General features: G+C 35.1%; 2 protein-coding genes across 3 annotated transcripts; both read right to left on the bottom strand.

The window, feature by feature from the left end:
• Positions 1-72: 72 nt before the first annotated feature.
• On the bottom strand, positions 73-3,172 carry LOC102611581 (uncharacterized). The gene is made up of 7 exons (XM_006480171.3): positions 2,773-3,172; positions 2,414-2,483; positions 2,172-2,227; positions 1,969-2,044; positions 1,768-1,804; positions 638-752; positions 73-556 (listed from the first exon to the last, which is right to left on the bottom strand). Exons 1-7 carry the CDS (start codon positions 3,057-3,059, stop codon positions 313-315), a joined length of 885 nt encoding a protein of 294 aa, XP_006480234.2. The 5' UTR covers positions 3,060-3,172; the 3' UTR covers positions 73-312.
• A 429-nt stretch (positions 3,173-3,601) lies between these two features.
• On the bottom strand, positions 3,602-20,262 carry LOC102611883 (DNA mismatch repair protein MSH1, mitochondrial). Of its 2 annotated transcripts, none has more exons than XM_025098805.2 (22): positions 19,926-20,262; positions 19,307-19,448; positions 18,683-18,780; positions 17,916-17,991; positions 17,520-17,639; positions 16,544-16,591; positions 15,165-15,229; positions 13,858-13,943; positions 12,396-12,560; positions 12,047-12,168; positions 11,824-11,929; positions 11,612-11,687; positions 11,121-11,179; positions 10,932-10,999; positions 10,360-10,533; positions 9,443-9,649; positions 7,394-7,650; positions 7,167-7,310; positions 6,416-6,455; positions 5,389-5,685; positions 4,289-5,014; positions 3,602-4,090 (listed from the first exon to the last, which is right to left on the bottom strand). In XM_025098805.2, the coding sequence occupies exons 1-22, from the start codon at positions 20,045-20,047 to the stop codon at positions 3,863-3,865; spliced, it is 3,426 nt and encodes a 1,141-aa protein (XP_024954573.2). In that variant the 5' UTR covers positions 20,048-20,262; the 3' UTR covers positions 3,602-3,862. The 2 variants fall into 2 exon arrangements, with proteins under 2 accessions (XP_024954573.2, XP_006480235.2); XM_006480172.4 differs by having other exon boundaries at positions 12,047-12,156.
• Between the last annotated feature and the right edge of the window lie 1,286 nt (positions 20,263-21,548).

Below are 21,548 nucleotides of genomic sequence, written 5' to 3'. Positions count from 1 at the left end.
TCATTGTCAGTGCATAATATAATAGTAAGTATTTTTGACCGTCTAGGTTTCTTTAGAACCAACAAATGAAACTATGATAGCAACATATGCCATAGTGACTACAGCATTAAATATATTGCCACTAAAGAAATGAAGCATTCTTACAAAACCCAGAATAATACAAACTGTAAGACATAAAACAAAGGCCTTTGGCATATTCGATGTGCGTATTTTGAAAGTTTTTGTGAAATACCGCCCATAAAAAATAAGGGCACAAGAAGCTGCGGTTCCCTATTATAGGACATTTGCTTTTTCTACAGAATCTATCAAAATTTAGAGTTCATCATGCATGGGTCGCTGTAATGGAACCTCCATGTTTGGAGCTGCATTGTCACGATAAACCTGGGCCAAATTCACACCATCTTCAGCAGCTCCAGGTCTGATCTCTGGTTGTCTAGCCATACCAGCTTTTATTGCAGCAGTAACCTGCCTCTGCAACTTCAATAGCCCAATACGCTTTGAAACCACATAGAGAACAGCACAAGAGAACAAGATCAATCCTAATACAAGTATCACCCTGCCCAAAAATTAAACTAGCATGAGGTGTGGTAAAGCAATTCAATTATTCATAATTAAATAAGATGCTATTCGGTTAAACCGGTCAATAATATCCTGACGCTGCATTGTAGAGAGCAGGTTTCGGGTTCTCATCAACAATGACCGATGACCCTTGTATTCACTTTCAGCCTTCCGTAATACTCCCGTAGATTCATCTGCAAACCCAAAAAATGTGTAATTAGATTAAGCTCCTCCAGACCCATGTCATCAAACAACTGCAGGATAGTCCCATCTGAATTGGCAAGACAGCATCTTAGTTTATTTTTCATACAATCATGGTTGATTTCATTGACATGTAGTAATTCAGATATTGGCTTCCTAAAGGAAAGCATCTGCCAACTCCAAACTGTTCCTAGTGGCATTGCTCATAAATCCAATCCGCAAGCCCATTGTTGTCTACCTTAAGCACTGACAGGAAGCTCAAATTTTGTCCATAAGAAACTCAATTCTGGCAACAAACTATAAGACCTTTCTGTCATTATGTGAAGAAAAAAAATTTCCCAAAGAAAGAAGAAAATCCCATGTTTGCATTCGGTTATGGTATCAAAGCTAAGGCTAGAAATCCCAGATTCTCTAGTTCTTAAAGAACCCAGAATAAGTCCAAGGCAGCATACAATTGGAACTAGAATTCTTAGAGATTAAACATGAACGACATATGCATGAAATGACCACCAGAACTGATCCAACAAACAAGGCTATCAATTAGAATCACATGCATTCCTGCCAAATCAATGAATCCTTACGAAAATTACGTAAGATAACTAATCCTGACAACTCAACAAGGAAGTCAGTCTGGTCTCAGATACCAAGCTGGTTCATCGCAAATATGCATATACTTCAAAAAGCAAATTTGCATAATTAACAAACTGACAAACAAAGCTAACACCCTAACTTTTGACACAGGTCGGGAACAGAATATTTCCAACTCTTCTGGTTATGTCACATTCATAAATAGAATCTACTTGTCTAGCATAGTCCATTGACAACTTAAAGTTCAACTGTGCATTGTTGAAAGGATGATGAAGTGGTAATTTGTAACACATACTTCAATGTTCCTTTTTTCCCTTTGATTCTTTTTAATGTGTTCAAAGAACACTGTAAGTAAAATTCAACCTAGTGCTACGCAAAGTAAAAGAAATAATGATGACAAACAGATTACATATGACCTACCAAAAGTCATGAGAGTGCTTGCATTTCTTTCCACCTCCTATACATGCAAAGAAGCACAATAATGGAACAAAATAAGTAGACTGTTGAATTATAGTCAAATGAGATAAATAGACAGAAGAAGCAAGAAAGACACGCAAGCAAATACTGAGGGATAAAAGTGCACATATGAGCACAAGCACAAACACAAACAAGCAAACATACCTGAACCATCAGTTGACGAGTACGGCGGAGGCTCTCTGTGATGCTTTCTGCAGCAGATGTCATTCCAGCCTTTGTTCTAAAACAACAAGACAAAATTTAACAGATGTTGTACATGCTAAATAAGAGAAACGCACTTCAAGAAACTTGGGACTGATATGAATGGCTTCATCACTGACATCTATACTTTAGAAAGTGACACATACTGTAAATTACGCCTGCGGATTGTGGACTCTTCTCCACCACCCAAAAGAAGCTCTCTCTACAACATACAATCATGTAAAAACATCACATGATTATCAATTTGTTTCTTGAAAACAATCACAAGCGTAATCAGCTTTACAACTGTTGTGTCAAAATAGAGGAAATAATAACATACCATGAATAATAATACCTCTTCTTACAACATATTCAATTTAAAAATTCCTTGGTTAACACAAATCATTACCTCTTCCTGGGCAGCTTTCCTCATATTAGCTTTTGCTTGCAAGTTAGCATTTCTCAGACTCAACCGCAAACTGATTACCAACACAAAAAATAATTGTTATCAAAAGATATATAATTCCAAACAAAAGACATGAATATATGATCCACAAAGGAAATCTAGATTTATATTTTCCTTCATTTTCTCACCAACCAAACAGAATCACAAAATTATGCAATAGAGGAACGGAATATGGAAATTTTAGAACTTTTAAGGAGTCATATGTTTTCCTTCATTTTCTCAGCAGCCAAATAGACATGACACATTTAAATTATAAATCAAACACAAGCACGTGTATAGAGAGAGATTGAAAATACAATTACTTGTTGCATTCTTTCTTCCAAGATGGAAGCAGTGACTGGGCAGACTGAACTTGATCGGAAGTGGGCAGCTGCGGGGCGAGAAGATCGAGCTTCAAATGCAACGAATTAAGCAAATTCAAGCCATCTTGAGCGAGTCCGTTCAATCTTTGTAACGAATTCGAACTCTTCTCTTTCTCTTCTCTTGATTTCCCGTAATTTTCAATCGCCTTTATGTGCTCCTGAGTTTTCGCATACGCTTCGTCCCACTCTTTCTTAGCTTTCTCCACCGCCTCCACCACTTCGTCCATATTTCTGTTGTTCGGTTAATGAGAAAGTGAAGGAAAATTCGCTGAGATGATGTTCCGGGAAAGAAAAGTTAGTTAATGTTCTTCTAGAGGCATTTACTTCCAAAGTCCAGAAATTATAACAATAAACAGTACATTTTGACGAATATCCTCCCAACAAACAAACGAAGTTACTACTTTACCCTTTTCTCCCAACACATTAACTTATGTAGAAGAAAATTGGTGAAATTGTTCATAGTTCTCTAATATTAATTTATACTGGTATTATAAATTCAGGAGTTGATTAATAATATAGCTGAAATAAGTTGGGAAATATGCAAATAAAGTTAAGGGGAAAGGAAGGATCATTGTATTATTAGAAATGAGAAAGCTCTCAATTTTGGGATAAAATTCACTGCCTATCTATAATAGTTCTTGACCAGTCAAACATTGCCACCATTTTAAGTCATATGGCATAATTACGTAGCTCGTGACTTTTACACAGATTCCATAGCTTAGCTTAGTTACCTAGCAAATTTGCCATACAGTATGAAAGACGCGAGCACTCATTTAGATATATTCTATTGAACCAAAAAATGGATCCATTGCTTGTACATATCAATGAACAACAAAACAATTTTGCTTTCTATGTCAAAAGCATAAGCAACAGATAACTGCAAATGATGCAGCTGATATAAAAAACAAAATTGCCGCACCAACTGCTACTAGGATTCTTTGAATTGTCATTTTACATACATATACATAAGATGGAGCACAGCTAATTTATTTATCTTCAATGAAAGGTTTGGATCGACGCTATGGATTCATTAAGGAACAGTCAAAGTTTCTACTGGACGGCTGGAAGTGCCAAAATTCCTGTGCTTGCCATCGGCAATGTTGGCCAGCAGAAAGCCTTGACTATAGAGCTGATTGATAAGCAGAGTTTCTATTTGGCATGCGATGCTCTTCCCGGGGACTACAAAATAAAGGAAAGAGGCACTCTGCATCCCTTCTTTTCCACGATGCGCACGGATTCGGCCATCAAGATCATCAGTCTAGCAACCGGAAGAGTAATGGCAAAAAAGGTAAATAGAGGGTTTCAATTCAATATCAAGAGACAGTTCAATTTACTGCAATGAAGAAAGACTTGAGCAAGCCTACACTGCCATTAAATGATGCAATGTATCTCTATGTAAATTAAAAAAACATTTTGATTCTACTTATAATAAAAGGAAGAGTTGCCAAGAGAGAACCTGTCCAATGTATAGTTTCTTATCAGGTCTTAGCATCACATAGACGCATGAGGCACCTATAATTGATGGAGGCGGCTGCTCCCTGGCAGCAATCATGACACAATTTACCCCTGCAAGCTCTGAAGTTTCCTGTTTACTGAGCTCAGTCAACTTCTTCTGACAAATTACATTGATTGCCCTTTCAATTTCCTTCCGTGAGACTTCCATCTTCATCTTTGACTCGATCTCATGATGGACAGATCCCACCCTAGTCTTACTCAAATTGGGGTGGGCTTCATCTGACCCATCAGTTTTTGGTGCAGAGTGAAATCGTCCATTTGCATCAATTCTTTTTGAAGAATTATCTTTCACATAAACTGACATATAAAGGTCTTCAGCTCTTTGAATTATTGTCTCAGGTACTCCTTCTCTTTTAGCTGTTTCAAACGCAAGGCTCTCTCTACAGATCCCATCTACTAACTTCCAAGTTGGTACTGTTTGTCCATCCAGGTACTCTGTTCCCATTGCTTTATATGCAGCATTCTTAATTTTAAGCGGCAAAGAAAAAATACCATGCAAGTGAGTGGACACAATTCCCAGACAACCAATGTTATCAAGTGTCTCAATGATACTACCAGCAATACAAGTCCCTTTTGCTGTTTCTGTTCCTCGGCAAATTTCATCTATGAGTACAAGGCTTCTAGAAGTGGTTGCAGTGACAATTGACCGTATTTCTGACATTTCTACCTGAACCATTAAAACGGAATTATTTGCATATTACTTGATAACACTCCTATCGAAGATAATTCCAACATACAAAAAATTGCTTGTTCAAAGTAAAAACTTAAGGTACTGAGCAACATGTGCAACTTAATGGAGATAACCTTTTGCAGCAAATACTGAAATTAAGAGAATGCAGACATATAATATCCACAGAAAATTAATACATTACGCTTTTCCACCAGATTTGAGATGAGAGGTGAAGTGCAATGTGTAAATTGTAGTACTCAACATTTCTCACCTGCACCAGTTACTACTACCATGCCTCACAAGATCATGGCTAAGCTCGATCTATCATGGCATGAGCAAACTTACAACCTCAGTACAAGGAACCAGAATACCTGAAATGAGCTTTTCCCGTCAGCAGGGCTATCATAGGATTTCATGTGAAGCATGATAGCATCAAAGTAAGGAATTGAGGCTGACTCTGCGGGCACCATAAGACCACATATGCCAAGTAACGAAGCAGCACAAATTGATCTAAGTAAACTAGATTTACCACCCCCATTTGGACCAGTCAGGAGAAATAATGACTGCATATCAACTGTATTATGTACAGCACTGCCTTCTGCTGCATCAAACCAATATGGTGATAGACCATTCATCTTCAAGCAATTAGCACCATCTAATTCTATATCCTGCATTCAGAAATTTAAATATGAGACACCGTCGATGTGTACTAACAGAATGAGGATTATTAAACAAATCTATTATGGATTTCTTTTACAGAGGATTCAGATACCACTTTCATAAGATCAGATTCAAATATTTCAATGTTCAAAAGACAATATAGCAAAATATTCATAGCTTAAGGCACAGATTTCAGTTGAAAACTTCAATTCATACAGGAACAATTTCAAAAAGTACACTCTAGCTGTCAATCTATCTTCATTTAAATGCCACCTATTTCAGAAGATTTGCCCCAAGCCGAGCTAAGAAATTGCAAATTCTTTTATCTAGTTTAATCTTCACAAATACCAACTCTTCTAGTATTGTATACGAAAAAAGGTTTTATAATATTTCACAGACAAACTAAATTCAACAAACAAGACATCTTTGCTGCTACTCTGCAGGCTGCATCAGTAATTTCAAAGTATAACTATGAAGATATGAGATTAATAGATTTGCATTACTTCCCCATTTATCATCAAATCATATTTAATATTACAACGTCTTCACAGTAAGCTCCCTCCATTAAATATGATAACCACTGAAAGATTGGAATAAAAAATATATATCACATATTCAAAATCATCACAATTTATGTAAAAGATAATATTTGCACAATAATGTCCCAGCCAACATGATTACAATGCCCCAGAGGGAAGAACACTATTGAAGAACATAATTCAACTTGCAGAATTCTACCTTAAGAGCAGGAAAAACCCATTTCCTTCTTCTGCCTTCACTGTAAGATATCAATGAAGTCAAAATTAGAAATAGTTGGCAAGCATAGCAAGTAGAGGTAAGAAGAAGACGTACGGTTAAAACCAACAATCTTACCAATGATGTAGACAGGAGATGCGCATACAAGTACCATAAAAAAAAAAAAAAGAGAGAATTTCTTTTCACAAATTATCAGCCAATAAGTGGGTGAGCACTGGTGAGGGATTCAGGCATGCCAAGACATTCCAGAGCACCGTATATGTGAGTATCGATGTTCATTTAAATGTGCATAAGATATCTTCTTAAGAAATCTAATAATGAAAACATATGATGGAATGACATAGATGTGGTGATTCATAATTACGAAAAATAACATTTTAAGCTAGTTCAATAGGCTGATATAGTTTGAAGGTATTAACAAGTTTGGAGATTCAATTAGAACAATTCCTAAATTGAATAGATGAGAATATTAGACAAACATAAAGCCAACCTACCTGAACTGAGTTCCTACCTTAATATAAAAGTGATCACTATACATTAAACTTCAACTTCACTAAGCTTGCAATAGAATACTAAAACATTAGCATGATGCAATAAAAACAAATGCATCAATAATTTAGAAATATCTGTTGTGCTAGCAAAATCACCCATTAAGCTGTAATTTTAACAATAGTAAATGTAAATCCAATAGTGAAGATTGCATTACGTTAATTCAGGAAAACATGTAACAAACCTCACATGCGCGAATAATGCCTTCCCAATAACAAGCAGCATTGAAGCAAAGACAAGGATATTAATTTTGGTTTGCAACTCTGATGAAAGTCCTCTCAACAATTCCAAGACTTTTGCTTTTGCCTTGGCACCTGCCTCATGATACCTGCAACAGAGGTAAAATATTTTATAACTTATCACTCTGTAATAAAGCTACTATTTTAACAGAGGATCACAGAAAAAAAATACCTCTCCAAAGCTTCTTCAACCTTCAACGTGCTAAACCATTCTTCCCCAACCTTTCTTCCTTTAGAATCTACGGCAGGCTTAAGCTGTTTAATTTGTTCCTCTCCAGGAGTACTAGCCCATACTGTTGGTCTAAATTTCTTTCCCTTAAACCAAACAGCTTCATGCTCTCGAGCATATAATATTTCTCCCTTTGGACCACCAAGAGGGGCTGTTGTAGCTTTTATTCTTGATATGATAGGTAGAAAATCCTCTGTAGCCTAATACCAAAACATATAAGAGGATGTAATTAAAAAAAATTGGGGAAAAACTCTTTAAAACAGAAAAAAAGCAAATAGATGACTTGCATATCTACGCATGTGTTGACTAAGGCAAGAAGTTATTATAAACAAAAATATAACATATATAGCAGAGTCATCCATAATTCAAGGGTTTGCTGGCATCACCATTAAACTTAGGCTCCATCTGGTATTGCAGTTAAAGAGCTGTGACTTTATAAAGTGTTTGGTAAACACTTGCAGCTGTGATTTAGAAGCTATGATGATTTTGTCCAAAGTTGTTTGATGAAAAACCTATAATACCTTTATCAAAATTATTATTTAGAAGTCATATTAACCAAACACTACAAACTTTTATTTCATAGCAACTACGACCTAAAAGCCACAATGCCCCAATACCAAATGGAGCCTTATACAAAAGGTTAGAAATGGAGCAACATCATCAAATGAAGATGACTAGATTAGCTTTTGTAAATTAATTTAGTAACCTGCTTTAGGGAAGCACACCACATTCACATATGTGGCAATAGTGAATCGTAGGATTAGGCTGGAACACACAAAATTTTATGCTTCCCTAAATTGCTTGAGTATTAGGGTTGGCAGAAAGAATTGAATCCCAATCAAGATTTGGTATCCCGTATAGAATGATATGGAATGCAGTACATGTTTAAAAAACCGATTGAAAATTTATATGGATATGAGATTAAATTTTATCCAAATTAAAAAGTCAAGAGGTTCAATTTGGGAAAGCCCAAACCCAATAGCTGTCTTCAATCTTGATACAGCCCAATCATTTAGCATTTTATTATTTATATTTTTTAATATCATTAATTAATTAATTTTTTTGATAACCCAGAAAGTACACACCCAAGCCATAGGTCCACTTCATCCATGCCCTAAACTAGAGGGTCAGTCAGGCGCTCGAACCCTATGATCTATGAGACAACAAAGGGTGAAATTTTTGAACTTACCAAAAAGATTGAACCTAAGACCTCGATACAGCCAAGCATTAGATCCTTAAACTCACCAAAAAGACCAAACCTAAGACCTCGATACAGCCAAGCATTAGATCCCAAGGCCTCAACCAACTAGGCTGCCCCTTTGGGGCATTTCATTAATTTATTTTAATTAAAAAAATTAAAAATCAGATTCTAAACTACAATTTTGAGATTCGTGACCAAATCTAAATATCCAAACTGAAAAACTATAATATGAAAAATTTATAGTGTTGTAACTTTTATCAAGGATTTGAGGTGGAGCTGCTGTGTTATGGTGGTGTATTGCTGATGATGGAGCTGCTGTGCAGTGGTGGTTTTCTGCCAGTGGTAGAGCTGATGTGTATGCCAACTGTCTCACCAACTCTTTTGAAAATAGCACATTTTCTCAGGGGGAAAAAAAAAATTCTAAAATATGAAATCATGTCTAATGGCATGTCTGGTTTGAAGAAATGAAAGGAGAAGAGAAGAGGGGAAAGAAATAAGGCGAAAATAGATAAATTCTATGTCAAACCACACAATGAAATTGAGATTGATCCTCTTTTGCCCTCATTTTCTTTCCCTCTCTCTCCTTTCCATTCCTCTCCTCCCCTCCCATTTCTTCCAACCAAACATTCACTATAGTTTTCATAAAAAAATTGAACTTAACCGCAAATTTTATTGCTTTCTAAACAATTCATAAATTTATGTGCTAAACTAGGTTATGGTTGTATCCCAGTTTAGAGTTAAAAAATAAACACTGATAATAATGGGAGAAAAGTAGTGTCCTATAGACTTACTGCTAATGATAAGGCCTCAGCAGCCATTTCAACTTCTGCAATTTCTGGCTCTATGTGGATCCTCTTCACACGACCTTTCCATGTTGACTCCATATCCTCAAAAAATTCACTTGGAATGTTATCATAGGAACATATCTTTTGATCACTTTCACCATCAAGAGAGATCATTTCACCAATTCTGACAGATGCCAACCTGCATTCCTCAACCTGAAGAAAACAAAGACAATATCAATGACATGCAAAGACAATGGAACATGGCAGAATCTTTTAAGAAACATGGAAAAATTATGACTGCAACCTTTTAGAATCATGTCTTAGAAGGATCACAAACAATATAAATTCAAACTTCGCAGCAACAATCTCTAGAGGCATAGAGATACGAGAAAATTCTAAAGAATCCTTTGATTTCTGAATCCAACACTATAAAGTATAATTGATGCTTCGAATTTGTTAGATTCTTATCTCATCCATATTAACATCCCATTTTACAGTCAGAAAAACTTAGGGGTACTCCCCCAGGTAACCATTTTTTGGGAATATAACATATCAACTCCTCCTGGGGAGGACCTTACTAGGGTAATGTACCTTAACCCCTGAAGAAAAGTGTTCAGGGGAGAAGAGGAAGGGGTAAGAATCCAACTCTCAAAACACAAAAATCAAATTTCAATCCACTGTTGATGTTTAACTGATTTCAAGCCTTCCCAGTGCCAATTCTTATGATCACAATGATCATTTTTATTTATTTATTGTCAATTACCAAGAAAAAGAAAGGCTGCATTTAGTCAAGTCTCTGAAATATATTAACATACAAAAGGTGTTTGCATTTTTTTTAATAATTAACTATGAGTATTTGTATTACTAAATAATGAGTATTTGCATAATTACATACAAAAGATATAAAACATGTTATTACTTACTAATGTCTCAAAGTCAATTTTCAACCCTGTCGCAACCCATGTAGGATCCATCAATAGTTCCAGAATTTCATTAAGCTCAGAATTTCCATACATGTGCAAGATCTCATCAAGTACATTTTTTATTCTACAGAACTCAATATGATTGGCCTCCCGCAGTTCTAGTAGCTTCACAAGCTGCACGACATAGAAAACTTGGATCAGATACACAAGTACAAATAACAAAGAAAAAAATGCTAAAATGTTAAGTTCAGAAAGAATGATTGCGGTACAAATTGCTTCGATGTGATAAGTACAATTGTATTGAGTATGTTCCATCCATGGAGAATAAAAAATATTATGGCCAAAATCAAAGAGCATTTAATCTACCATCAGTTTGTAAAATTGTCTTAAGCACCATCCAACAAATTATGACAGAATCCATGAGTGGTCAAGCATATGATATTACGATAATAGCAAAATGTCAATAGAAAAAAAAAAAACAAATAGGAAAGAAGAGCAGTCAAAAAGACAAGAATTATATCACATGCAAAGTAATTTTTATAGCAAATATTTACAGAGTAAATTAACCTAACCTTAGCAGGGGCAACACACGTAAACTCTGGAATTGAGCATGTGACCTTACTCATGAGTTTGCATATTGCTGCATGAAGACTACGACTTAGATACTTTAGGAAAACTTAATGCCGGATAAAGGCATACCAAGAAGACTGTGATTCTATGCTCTAATTTGGCAAAGATGCGAATTGCATATCACAACTCACCCTGAATTGTTGATGCAATCTCATAAGCTGGAGGATTGAGAAGAAGATCTCTCACATACCTAAGAAATAAAATATAAACAACCTCATCAGGAAAACATTATTCCTACTGCCGCAGAAGTTAATATCAGTAACCTGCTTTACTATGCTTACCAATCTGGTATTAAATTACTAAAGTTTCACAGGAATTAGGATCAAAACAAAGTTGAAAGTATCAAATTATCTACTCAACTTAGAATCTCTTAGCTGGCCTAGAACCAGGCAAAGTGAAACTAGAAGCATTCCATTTCCTGTATACCTCTAAATAATTTAATATTCTTATCCAGTCCAATACAAACATACTGGACATGCTCCTAGTGTTTATTGTGAGGTCACCACTACTGAAAACCCAATGCATAAAACTTAAGGAAAATTAATAATTAATATACAAATCACAACATGGTACATTAATAATTTTTCTTAAGGTATAAGATAACAAACATAAAGTTTCTTACAATATAGGTAGACCGGAGCAATTTGATGGAAGCAACACCTTTAACAAACAAGGTATTCCCTCAGTTGGTATGGCACCTAGAAGCGTGAAGCAAGCAAAGTAATAAATATTACATCACATTTCTCAGTATAAGATGACTAATCATGTAAGAAAACTTTAAATTATTATTTTTGTTTTTTGGGGGAAAGGAAAATTTAGATGAGTTAAACTGACCAATTTGTGTCGCAGTTCCTAGATGTAAAGGACGGGGCCTGTTTTCATAAGACACTGTGACATTTCTAAATGTGACTTCATTTTCAAGACCATAAAGTTCTTTCACCTACAAAAATGTTGAATAATAATGTAACATCAGATGAATATGCATTCTTTTTAAGCAATATGGCAATAAAAAAGGACAGTCTAAAGTGTGAATGAACTCATTTGAGATGATGTGTGCCTTTAACAAAAGCTCAATCACAGGATCTCCTTCAAACCATTCAAAATGTCTGGCAATGCATTCTCCCCACAACAGGCCACCCTCACCATATTCTCCCCAGCGAGAAGTTCCTGCAATCGTAGCTGTACTATGTTTACAAGTTGAATGCATGATTTGGCATCAACAAAAGCACTGAAACAATTTATAGGTCAGATAACACGAGAATGGCTGCATGTCATTACGATAAACCCAAATAGAAGGTTCAGTAATTCATCACTGCAATGTAAGCATTTTTCTCTTTGATAAAATTGACAATTTCAAAACAAGTGCACAACCAATGATGTATGGAAAAATAGAAGAGAATGCAAACCTGAGGTATTTTGTCTCAACGAGGTATGGAGAAACAGATGATGATACCGAGAGGTCCGAAGCTTCGTGACCAAAGCATCTTCTGTCAAACCATCCTCTAATGAGTATGTCTTCATAGTCTCCAAGATTGATATTATGCAATAGCCCTTTGCAGAACGAGATACTCCTGAAAGTCTCATGATAGTTTTTCAGTAAGTAGTAGAACTTTGTTAATAGTATCCAATTATAGGGGTGGGCATGGGTTGGGTTGGATAGGATTTGTGAAAACCCAACTCAACCCATTATTAAATGGGTTGTGATAAAATCAACCCACCCAATTAAATAAACATGTTCAATCCAATCCAACCCAACCCTTAAATCATCAGGTTGGGTTGAAGACTTGAAGTTAAATTAAAATTAAAAATAAATAAAGAAAAAGATATGAAAGTTGAAATGAAATTTATTGAAATCAAATATAAATATATTATATTATGAAAATTCTATTCACTGTCTAGTATTTGATAAAGAAAACTAGAAAAATATAGAATGAATAAATCAAAAAAGTCCCTAAGTTGATAGAGAATTGAGATTTGAGAGAGTGATTTTAGTTTTAGAGTTAAGAGTGTAGAGTAGAAGATACAAGAATAAAATAGTCTCTTTTATAAAAGAAAAAAAAAGGATAAAAAATAGATTAGCCGTTTCAACTTTTAGGATTTTGCAATTGAGAATTATCTTATTTTATTATTATCATTATTATTTATGCGGGTTTGATTGGGTTAGATGGGTTCATCATAATTAACACAACCCAACCCAATTGTTAATTGGGTTTGAAAAAATTGACCCAATTAACTCATAATAACTCATCCAACCCGTCAAAATTAAATTGGATTGGATTGGGTTGGTTGGGTCCGTCGGGTTGGATTTGGTTTGCCCACCCCTACCCAACATAAAAGCACTCAATTGCATGCAAAGGTTAAGTGCATAACAAAACATGAGATGAGAAGACATACTTATGAACTATAATAACAGCATATAAACAGATCAATTACACTTCCCCCCCCCCCCCCCCCCCCCCCCCACCCCCAAAAAAAAACCCAAATGAGAGTGAGAGAGAGAAGGAGAGAAAGAAAAAAGAATAAGGAAGAAAGATTTCCAATTATGAAGAAAGTAAGCTATTTCAAACGGAAAAATATGTAATCAACAGAAGCAGGGTGAAAACAACTGTATAGTACGGAGATTTTGAAAATTCAGTAACTAAAAGTAACCTATGCTGATCCCCAAAAATAATAATAATAATAAAAAACTATAACTAATCTTAACCTAAAAAAATTAAAACTTATTTGAATGCATAATGGAAGAAGATTCCTTAACATTCTACCCTAAACATTGACTTCCAGAAGTCATGGCCACATATAACAAAACTTAAAAAAATTATTTTCTAAATAACAAACTACTTGATATAGCAACATGCAATATGGTCATACCAATAACAGGCATCGGCTCTGGGAAGTCCAAATCATGATCAATCCCAACAAGTCCAAATACGTAAGGACTACCTGGATGTGCATGCCTAGACACTTAAGAACAAGTCAGAACGAGATATGCATGTCAAAAATTGTAAGGAGAAACAGTTAAAAACAAAAAAGCTGTAATTGACCAAAAAAGAATCATTTGTAACTCAAGCAATTTTGCTCTTTCTCCAAATCAAAAAACAGCCTCAAAAAGATGTAAAGAATTTTGGCACAATTGACAAGCTGCAGCTAGTGTGAGCAAGAAGCAACTACCACTAATATCATAAACCAGTCTAGAAAGGATAAAGTTGCTGATCACTGACAAGCTTACCTGCTAAGCCGTTCATCATAAAACTAAATTATAAATCTTACTGTCTAAGTTGGATTTGACCAAAATCATGTCAAAATAGAAGACAATGGAAATACTATTTGAATTTGAGAAATATTATCTAGCTGTTTAAAAGAAAATTCTAATCACTGGTACAGCAACCATAACAACCTTCACTTCCTAGCCAAAATATTAAATAAAAAATATTCTTTTAAAAGGTAAGCATCCCTGAGCGGAAGAAGGAAATCTGATACACATTGGCAAATATTTTACAGGAGAAATATTTTATTTTTGGGGAAGTCTAAACTTCAGTAATCCATAATATATACCCTGCTATCTTACTCATTCTTTTCTTCAGAACTGGAATTGCAATAAAACTAATACTGCAGTTGACTTAGAAGCAGCATCAACTGAAAAGAATAAACTGGTGATTCCCAAACCATATTCAGATGTTAATCCATTTCTAATTATAGCCAATCCAATCCCACTGCATAAAGTAGCATCTCTTAAACCTTACATCCTATATGGGCATAAAAGCAGAACATGCTCCTGGGTGTGGAGACAACTTTCCTATGTTCAGTGCACTTACAACAAAATTTGTCAATGAATCAATTTCGGAAAATGAACCAGCATATTAAAATGAACGGAAAGGCACCTCATACTATCACTATGTGTTTATTTTTATATAAGTGCCAGGTAATTATCACCTATCAATTAGGCAAGTCAGTACAGGTAGAACATTTAAAATGTTTTAAAATTTTGAAATGAAAATTACTCCTCTATCTTGATTTCTGATTTTTTAAATAAAGCTGTAATTTTTTACCAAAATTTGAAGAAAATAGAATTATAGAAATAGAAAATATAGGTGAAAACTGCATATAAACACTTGTATTCTATATTAGAACAGAAATTAAAAAAAATCATAAGTGCTGAGCCATTATTACGGGATTACCCAGATATAAAACGACTTTTACGAGAACGAGCTTGTGTTGGACCCTGAACTTCCTCCACTATGCACTGCAAAGACCAACATACAACCATTGAACAAAAATGTCAGATAGAAGAATTAATGCTTTGATGTATCTACAAAAGGCAAGCTATCAATAAGAGAAAAATAATGGTTGAAGAATAAATTAGTTTCCAATGAAAGCATAAACAAAGCATGGATAATAATTTGAAACTGTTTGTGAAATACAACTTGAAAAACTAACTCACTCTAGAATGAAAGCATGATTTTCAAAACATTGGGAAAATTGCAGTAGATAATAACTTTGAGTCTTAGACCCAAATCCTACATAGATACAACGAACATTTGACCTATGAGGAAGTTTCTTTCAAAGGTTTACATTCCTGCTTCATTTATTCATGGATAGAAACAAATGAGGGACTCACCAGACTTCTAAAGTAATCATCACTAGACACAGGTCCTGCCAAATGAAGGTCTTAAGACACAGAATCCAGATATGTTCTGACCTTAGGCACTTTTACATCAAATGCGGTTCTGAAGACTCAATCCTAGAAGCAACATGCTAGAATGAGATGCTTAGCACGATACCAAACAAGGGTCATTATGACAGCATTTGGAATTTTAGAAGCATCACGAGACTAAAATATCTCAACAAACATTTTATCTTTTTTTGGGTACCAAAATAGTAGCCACATCTGAAATGGCATTTAACCCACTACATAACAACAATAGAGTAGAGGCGTTAATACTCAGATTTCTTCCTGGATAAGAAATCTTTCCAGGTTACATTATTGTGACAATTAAATGGAAAAAGAAAAAGTAATTCAAACATTTTTCCTACAAGAGTTTCTATTGATCCCTTTGCCATTATGTAGAGATAGCTATTTTTTGTTTCATCTCTATAATTAAGGAATTTGATCGTAGCAAATAATGCCACCCCATGCCATATTCAAAAGGAACTTATTAGTGACGTTTTGCATCAGTAAGGGGGAGCAGCTTTCACCAATTTCCCCCCTCTTTTTCAACAGAATGTTAGGGCTTCAAAGAGGAAGGGATTCATAAGTTTCTATTAACCCAATATAAGGACCATATCCAGAGAAAGAGCCCTTGAAGTCCAACTAGGGATAGTACTTCACTTGTCAGAACCAGGGACACATGGATCCAGGAAGCCAAGCTCAAGAACAGCATAGTACTGGCAGGAACTAATATCACTCAGAGAATCCAATTTCCGAAAGTGAGGTTATGTCCATCACTACTTTATAAATTTTATATTAATTAGTACGAACGTACGGATGTGAATGAACCCAGACAAACACCCCCACATACTTACAGAATCATAACATCATTATAATCACTACACTCACCACTGAATAACCATTTCGTGTCAGGTCATCCAAAGTTTGTCGAAGGTTCTGCAAAAGAATGTCATAAAAGATTAAACAGCATCGACTATAAAAGGAATAAGGAAATAAAAGTTTGTACTCGATCACATCAAAGATGATAATACAAAGAGGGAAAACATCTTTCCTTTAAAAGAAAGAAAAAAAGGGAACCAGAAAGAATTATTGACAAAGAAAACTATGATACAAAAGTGAACAAGGGGTTTATGGAGTCTATGAGCAAACAACAGTACAGTACAAAATCTCTAAGCCCCCCAGACCACTCACTATAACAGATCAGAAATGCACCAAGGGAGAAAAAGAAAAACACGATGCTAACTCAAAAGTAAAAAATTAAACCAAAAATGTCTTGAAAATCCTTCCAGACTTAAGCCTACTGACATCTTAGAAATTTACAGTCCCAACTGATTATTTTTCTTGGACCACAGTCATTAATTAAACAAAATGTCTATCAGAGAAAACTAATGAAAATAAAATGAGTCATTTCCCAGGACAGAAACTGAGACACAGGGACTTAAAAAAAAAAATTAACAAAACTAATAAAATAGTTGCTTGAGTTTTTGAGAATCAAGACCACAGCTCCAATTAACATAGAACAAATGTCAGCACCGCTTCATGTCGAAAGACCATAACATGCCATGCACTGTTAAAATTACATATTGCCCACTCTTAAAACAACTTTGTAAGAAGCACTTATCACAGAGTGTACAAGATGAAACTCCCATTCCCTAAACTGTGCAGCATAAAATATCTTCGTCATAACAGTATTATTATACGCAAAATTAATCCAAAAAATGCTAATAAATATAGGGATTTTTCTTCTCTCTTTAAATCAGGAAAGAACAAGGCAATTCATTATATTTGTGAAAAACTCATGGTGAATGTTAATATGAACACAAAGAAACAAACAATAACATGAAATGAAGAATAAGTCTAATACCACAACAGGGCAGCCAGCTTTTGGGATACTTTCTGGACGCAAACCACCAAATGGATTCAAACCAGCATATTCAACAAGAATACAAGCATCTATTCCAATGGCTTCATAAAAATCTCCAACCTGTGCATAGAACAGTTAGCAGCACTAATCATTTGGTACAAACAAACTTGCTTAATCCATGACAACTATGAAAATACAAAAATTTACAGATAGATCCCTCTCAACCAGAAAGAAGAGGAAGAATGAGAGGAAAAGGAATACATCTACATAGACGATAGCATAGTGAAGCAAAAATATGTAATTTTCAGAGATGCAACAGAAAATCACAATCATTTGGTGTACAAACCACTATATACAACTCAACAACAGCAGACTGTAGAAAATAAATAAACATACTCTGCAAAGCAAAACTTCACGTGGAAACTTTGACTTGAACTGCAGCATCTCCCAATTTAGTGTTCCTTCTTTGAGACTGCAATTAACACAATTCACTAAGATGTTACTGTATTTAGGAAAGGAAAACATCACGCCTTCCAAAGAGAAGAAATCGTGGTTTTCACCTCTAGAAAATTTCACTGGCGACCAACTTGCTCATCACATGAGTTTGCATATTTCACATACTAACCCAATTTAAGCAAAAGATTAATCATGCAAGTTGGGAAAGAGTACAACAAAACAATGATCCACTACATACGTGAGGAGAAAAAAATGAAATAACACCAAACTCCCCTGATAAACAATGCCCGTAACACCAATTCTATGCGCCAGTTCAATTTTGAACATTTCCTTGTCATCTTTCAAAGATCAACATAGAGAAGATTACAAGATGATAATAATAGCACCACTAAATCAAACATATTTCAAGACTTGCCCCAACCCCAGCCACAACCAGCTCGGTTAAAATTGATCCATTCCAATCATCAAGATTACAACTTAATTTTTCTCCAAAGAATTTCACCCATATTATGATTAGATTTGTAGGTTAAGACTTGCATTACATTCAACATGTCTTGAGTTCAGAAATAGCAAGTCTTCTACCTCCACCATACAAAGCAGAAAGTATCTCCACTTTGGGTATTTTTTTTTTTCTTGTCTTTTTTATCTCAATAGGCAAAATGCAAAGAAAATAGTAATAAGTAAATTTCCAAATCATAGAAGCTAACCTCCCATTTTTCAAGTTAACATCCAAGCCAAGCAAATTGGAATATTTGAGCCTATTGACCAAATGGAGAGTGGAAGGCTTCCGGCACATCTGCAGCCTCTACAATGACAAACCAAAAGAAAAATAAGGTCATTTCTATTTCTTAGGTTGAAGAATGAAATAAAATTTAACCGAGCTACCAAAGTTAATCTATTCAACATTAAATTAAAAAATTGAAAAATCAATAATAAATAATATTAGAAAAGGTAGATCCATCCATGCTAAAAATTGATCATGGAAAAATATTTCATAAGTAAAAATGAGAATAGCAATGAAAAACTCATACAAGTAGCCCCTAAGATGGTAATCTAACTTCCCCTTATACACTTTTCAAGTTATATTACGGGTTTTAGAGTTCCGAATAAGACAGCCATTACAGTAGTAATAACCACTACATTACATTGAAGCCATCGGTATAGCCAAACAACGAAATCAACATTCCACCATAATTGAGATTCCATTACAGTCATGGTTACATCAATCTCGCTATATAATAACATATTACACAAGAAAATTTATTCTTGAATAAAAAATTTAACAAAAGTATCAAAGCCTATTGATGAAAGTACATAAAAAAGCATTTCACCTCCTGCCACCACATAATGTGGGAAAGATCTTTATCACTCAGAATATTATCATTTGATCCTTTGACTTTCTTGGAAGATTTTGTAATTCCTCTCAAACTCCTCCGGTCTTTGAAACAATAAGCCTGCCCAAACCGTCTGGTCCTGCAGTAAATAAATATATATATGTTCACAATTACATACGGAAAATTTTCGCACATACAGAATGCAACAATCATAACATAAGAAGTTAAAACTTGTCATATCTTAGTCTGTGTTTAGAGGTTTTTCCATATAAAGTGGCCTTGAACAAAAACTACACGAGCACCATAAAATGCCTAGTGCTTCTCCGTAAAACGTTTCCATAACTTTCTCAATCCAAAATGTGTCATCCACTATGCACTTCTCCATAACAGCACTTGGAAAAGTTCTTATCACAATGCAAATAAACACTTCCAAACAAACCATTAACAGACGTGGATAATTTTATTAATCGTTAAAAAAACCAAAAAAATTGTGTTAATTTTGTTTTCAAAATGCCATGTCAATATAAACAAATTTAGTTTATTTGATTAATAATAATAAATAAAACAAAAAACAAAAACCAAAAATTATACAGAGAGAGGGGAGAGGGGACATTACAGAAGCAGAGTAGAGGGTCGAAATGGGGAGTAATTGCGAAGAGGGGAACGAAGGAAAACGGAGGAGAGAGAACGAAGCTTGGGGAACGAAACGACGGCGTTTCTGGTTGCTAGCCAGTACATGGCGAAAGTTGTAATAGTGAGTTAGTTTCCAATTTTTCTTCTTCAGCGGAGAAATTTTTTAATTTGAACAATAAATAACGAATTCAACATTTCTAGGGTTTCTGTTAATAAGCGGTGTTTGGGTGATTGATTGAGACTCTCTTCCCGCCAGAAGAGAACAGACAAAGTGTTTTTCTTTTTCAACTTTTTGTCTTCACAGTGAGAGATTGATAGAAAGTGAAAAGACAAGCGAAGTGGATTATTAATTATTTTCGGATGAGATATTGTCCGCTCGTCTCGCGATATTTTTGTCTTTTTCTCTATTTTGTTATACAATAAGGTCCCTAAACTTTTAATTTCTCAAGTGAAGAAAATGTTTTTCCATAAGGATCAGATAGGTCCCTACTTCCTTTCGGAATGACTGAAATACTCTTTGTTCTTCTTTCATTTAGAAGTAGGAATCGAACTCAACAGTTACTCGGCTGCACAAAATACAAAAGAGGACGCATCCAACAAGCTCCACAAACAATAAGTGAGAGGTATGTGAAAAAAATTTCTAAACATTTTGCAATATAAAATTGTCTAAACATTTAAATAATGGCATAACGCCTCTTTCAGGACACAAATTTTTGCACAAAATTTCTAACACTTTAATCATAATCAATGGTCGAAAATAATGCTGATCTGAATTTATTTTTTAAAAAATATTTAAAATGGACCCCACCAAATTATTTTTAATAATTCTTTCCATTCTATTTTTCTTCATTTTCTCAACACTGTCCTTTTTTTTCTTTTCTATTTGTTGTTGGTGAAAAACCTTTCAGATAAGATTAGATAGTTTGGAGTAGCAGTGAGTATTTTACCCAACCCGAAAAATTTTGGGTTCGGGTCGAGATTGAAACCCGATCGGATTAAAAATTGTAAACCCGATCAAGTTATGATCGGGTCCGAAAAACCGATCGGGTCAAAAAAAAAAACTAAACCTAAACCACACACACCATACACCACATGCCACACACACACAAAGCCACTCATTCACAAATTCACAGACACACACAACCACACACCACCACAACAAACAAGAATCACAACTTCACAAGTTCACAACATTGTCAACACTCAACACAAACAAGCCAGCCAGCCACCACAAGACTCACACACACCACGACACAAGACACAACCCTGAACCGCGATCTGTTGTTGCCAACTGCCAAGTGAAACTGCGATCTACTGCTGCCAAGTGAAACTACAATCTGTTGCTGCCAAGTGAAACCGTGTCCAGTCGTGAGCCGTCCGTGATCTGTCGCTGCACGTCCGCCCATCTGCTGCCACCAAGTGAAATCGATCTACTGCTGAAAACCCATCCATGATTTGTTACCGTGGCCACCGATCTGCTGCTTGAAGGTCAAATCCTCACAACCCGACCTGAGTTTCTAGCTTTCTCCCCACCTGAACCCGATTTTGAAGCTTTCAACTTTCAAGTTTCATTTCAACTTTCAAGTTTCATAAGTCATAACTTTAT

This window comes from Citrus sinensis, chromosome 1 (assembly GCF_022201045.2).
Source record: "Citrus sinensis cultivar Valencia sweet orange chromosome 1, DVS_A1.0, whole genome shotgun sequence".
NCBI lineage: Eukaryota > Viridiplantae > Streptophyta > Magnoliopsida > Sapindales > Rutaceae > Citrus > Citrus sinensis.
The sequence above is the reverse complement of the archived record's forward strand: the minus strand, read 5'-3'. Positions and strand labels throughout refer to the sequence as shown.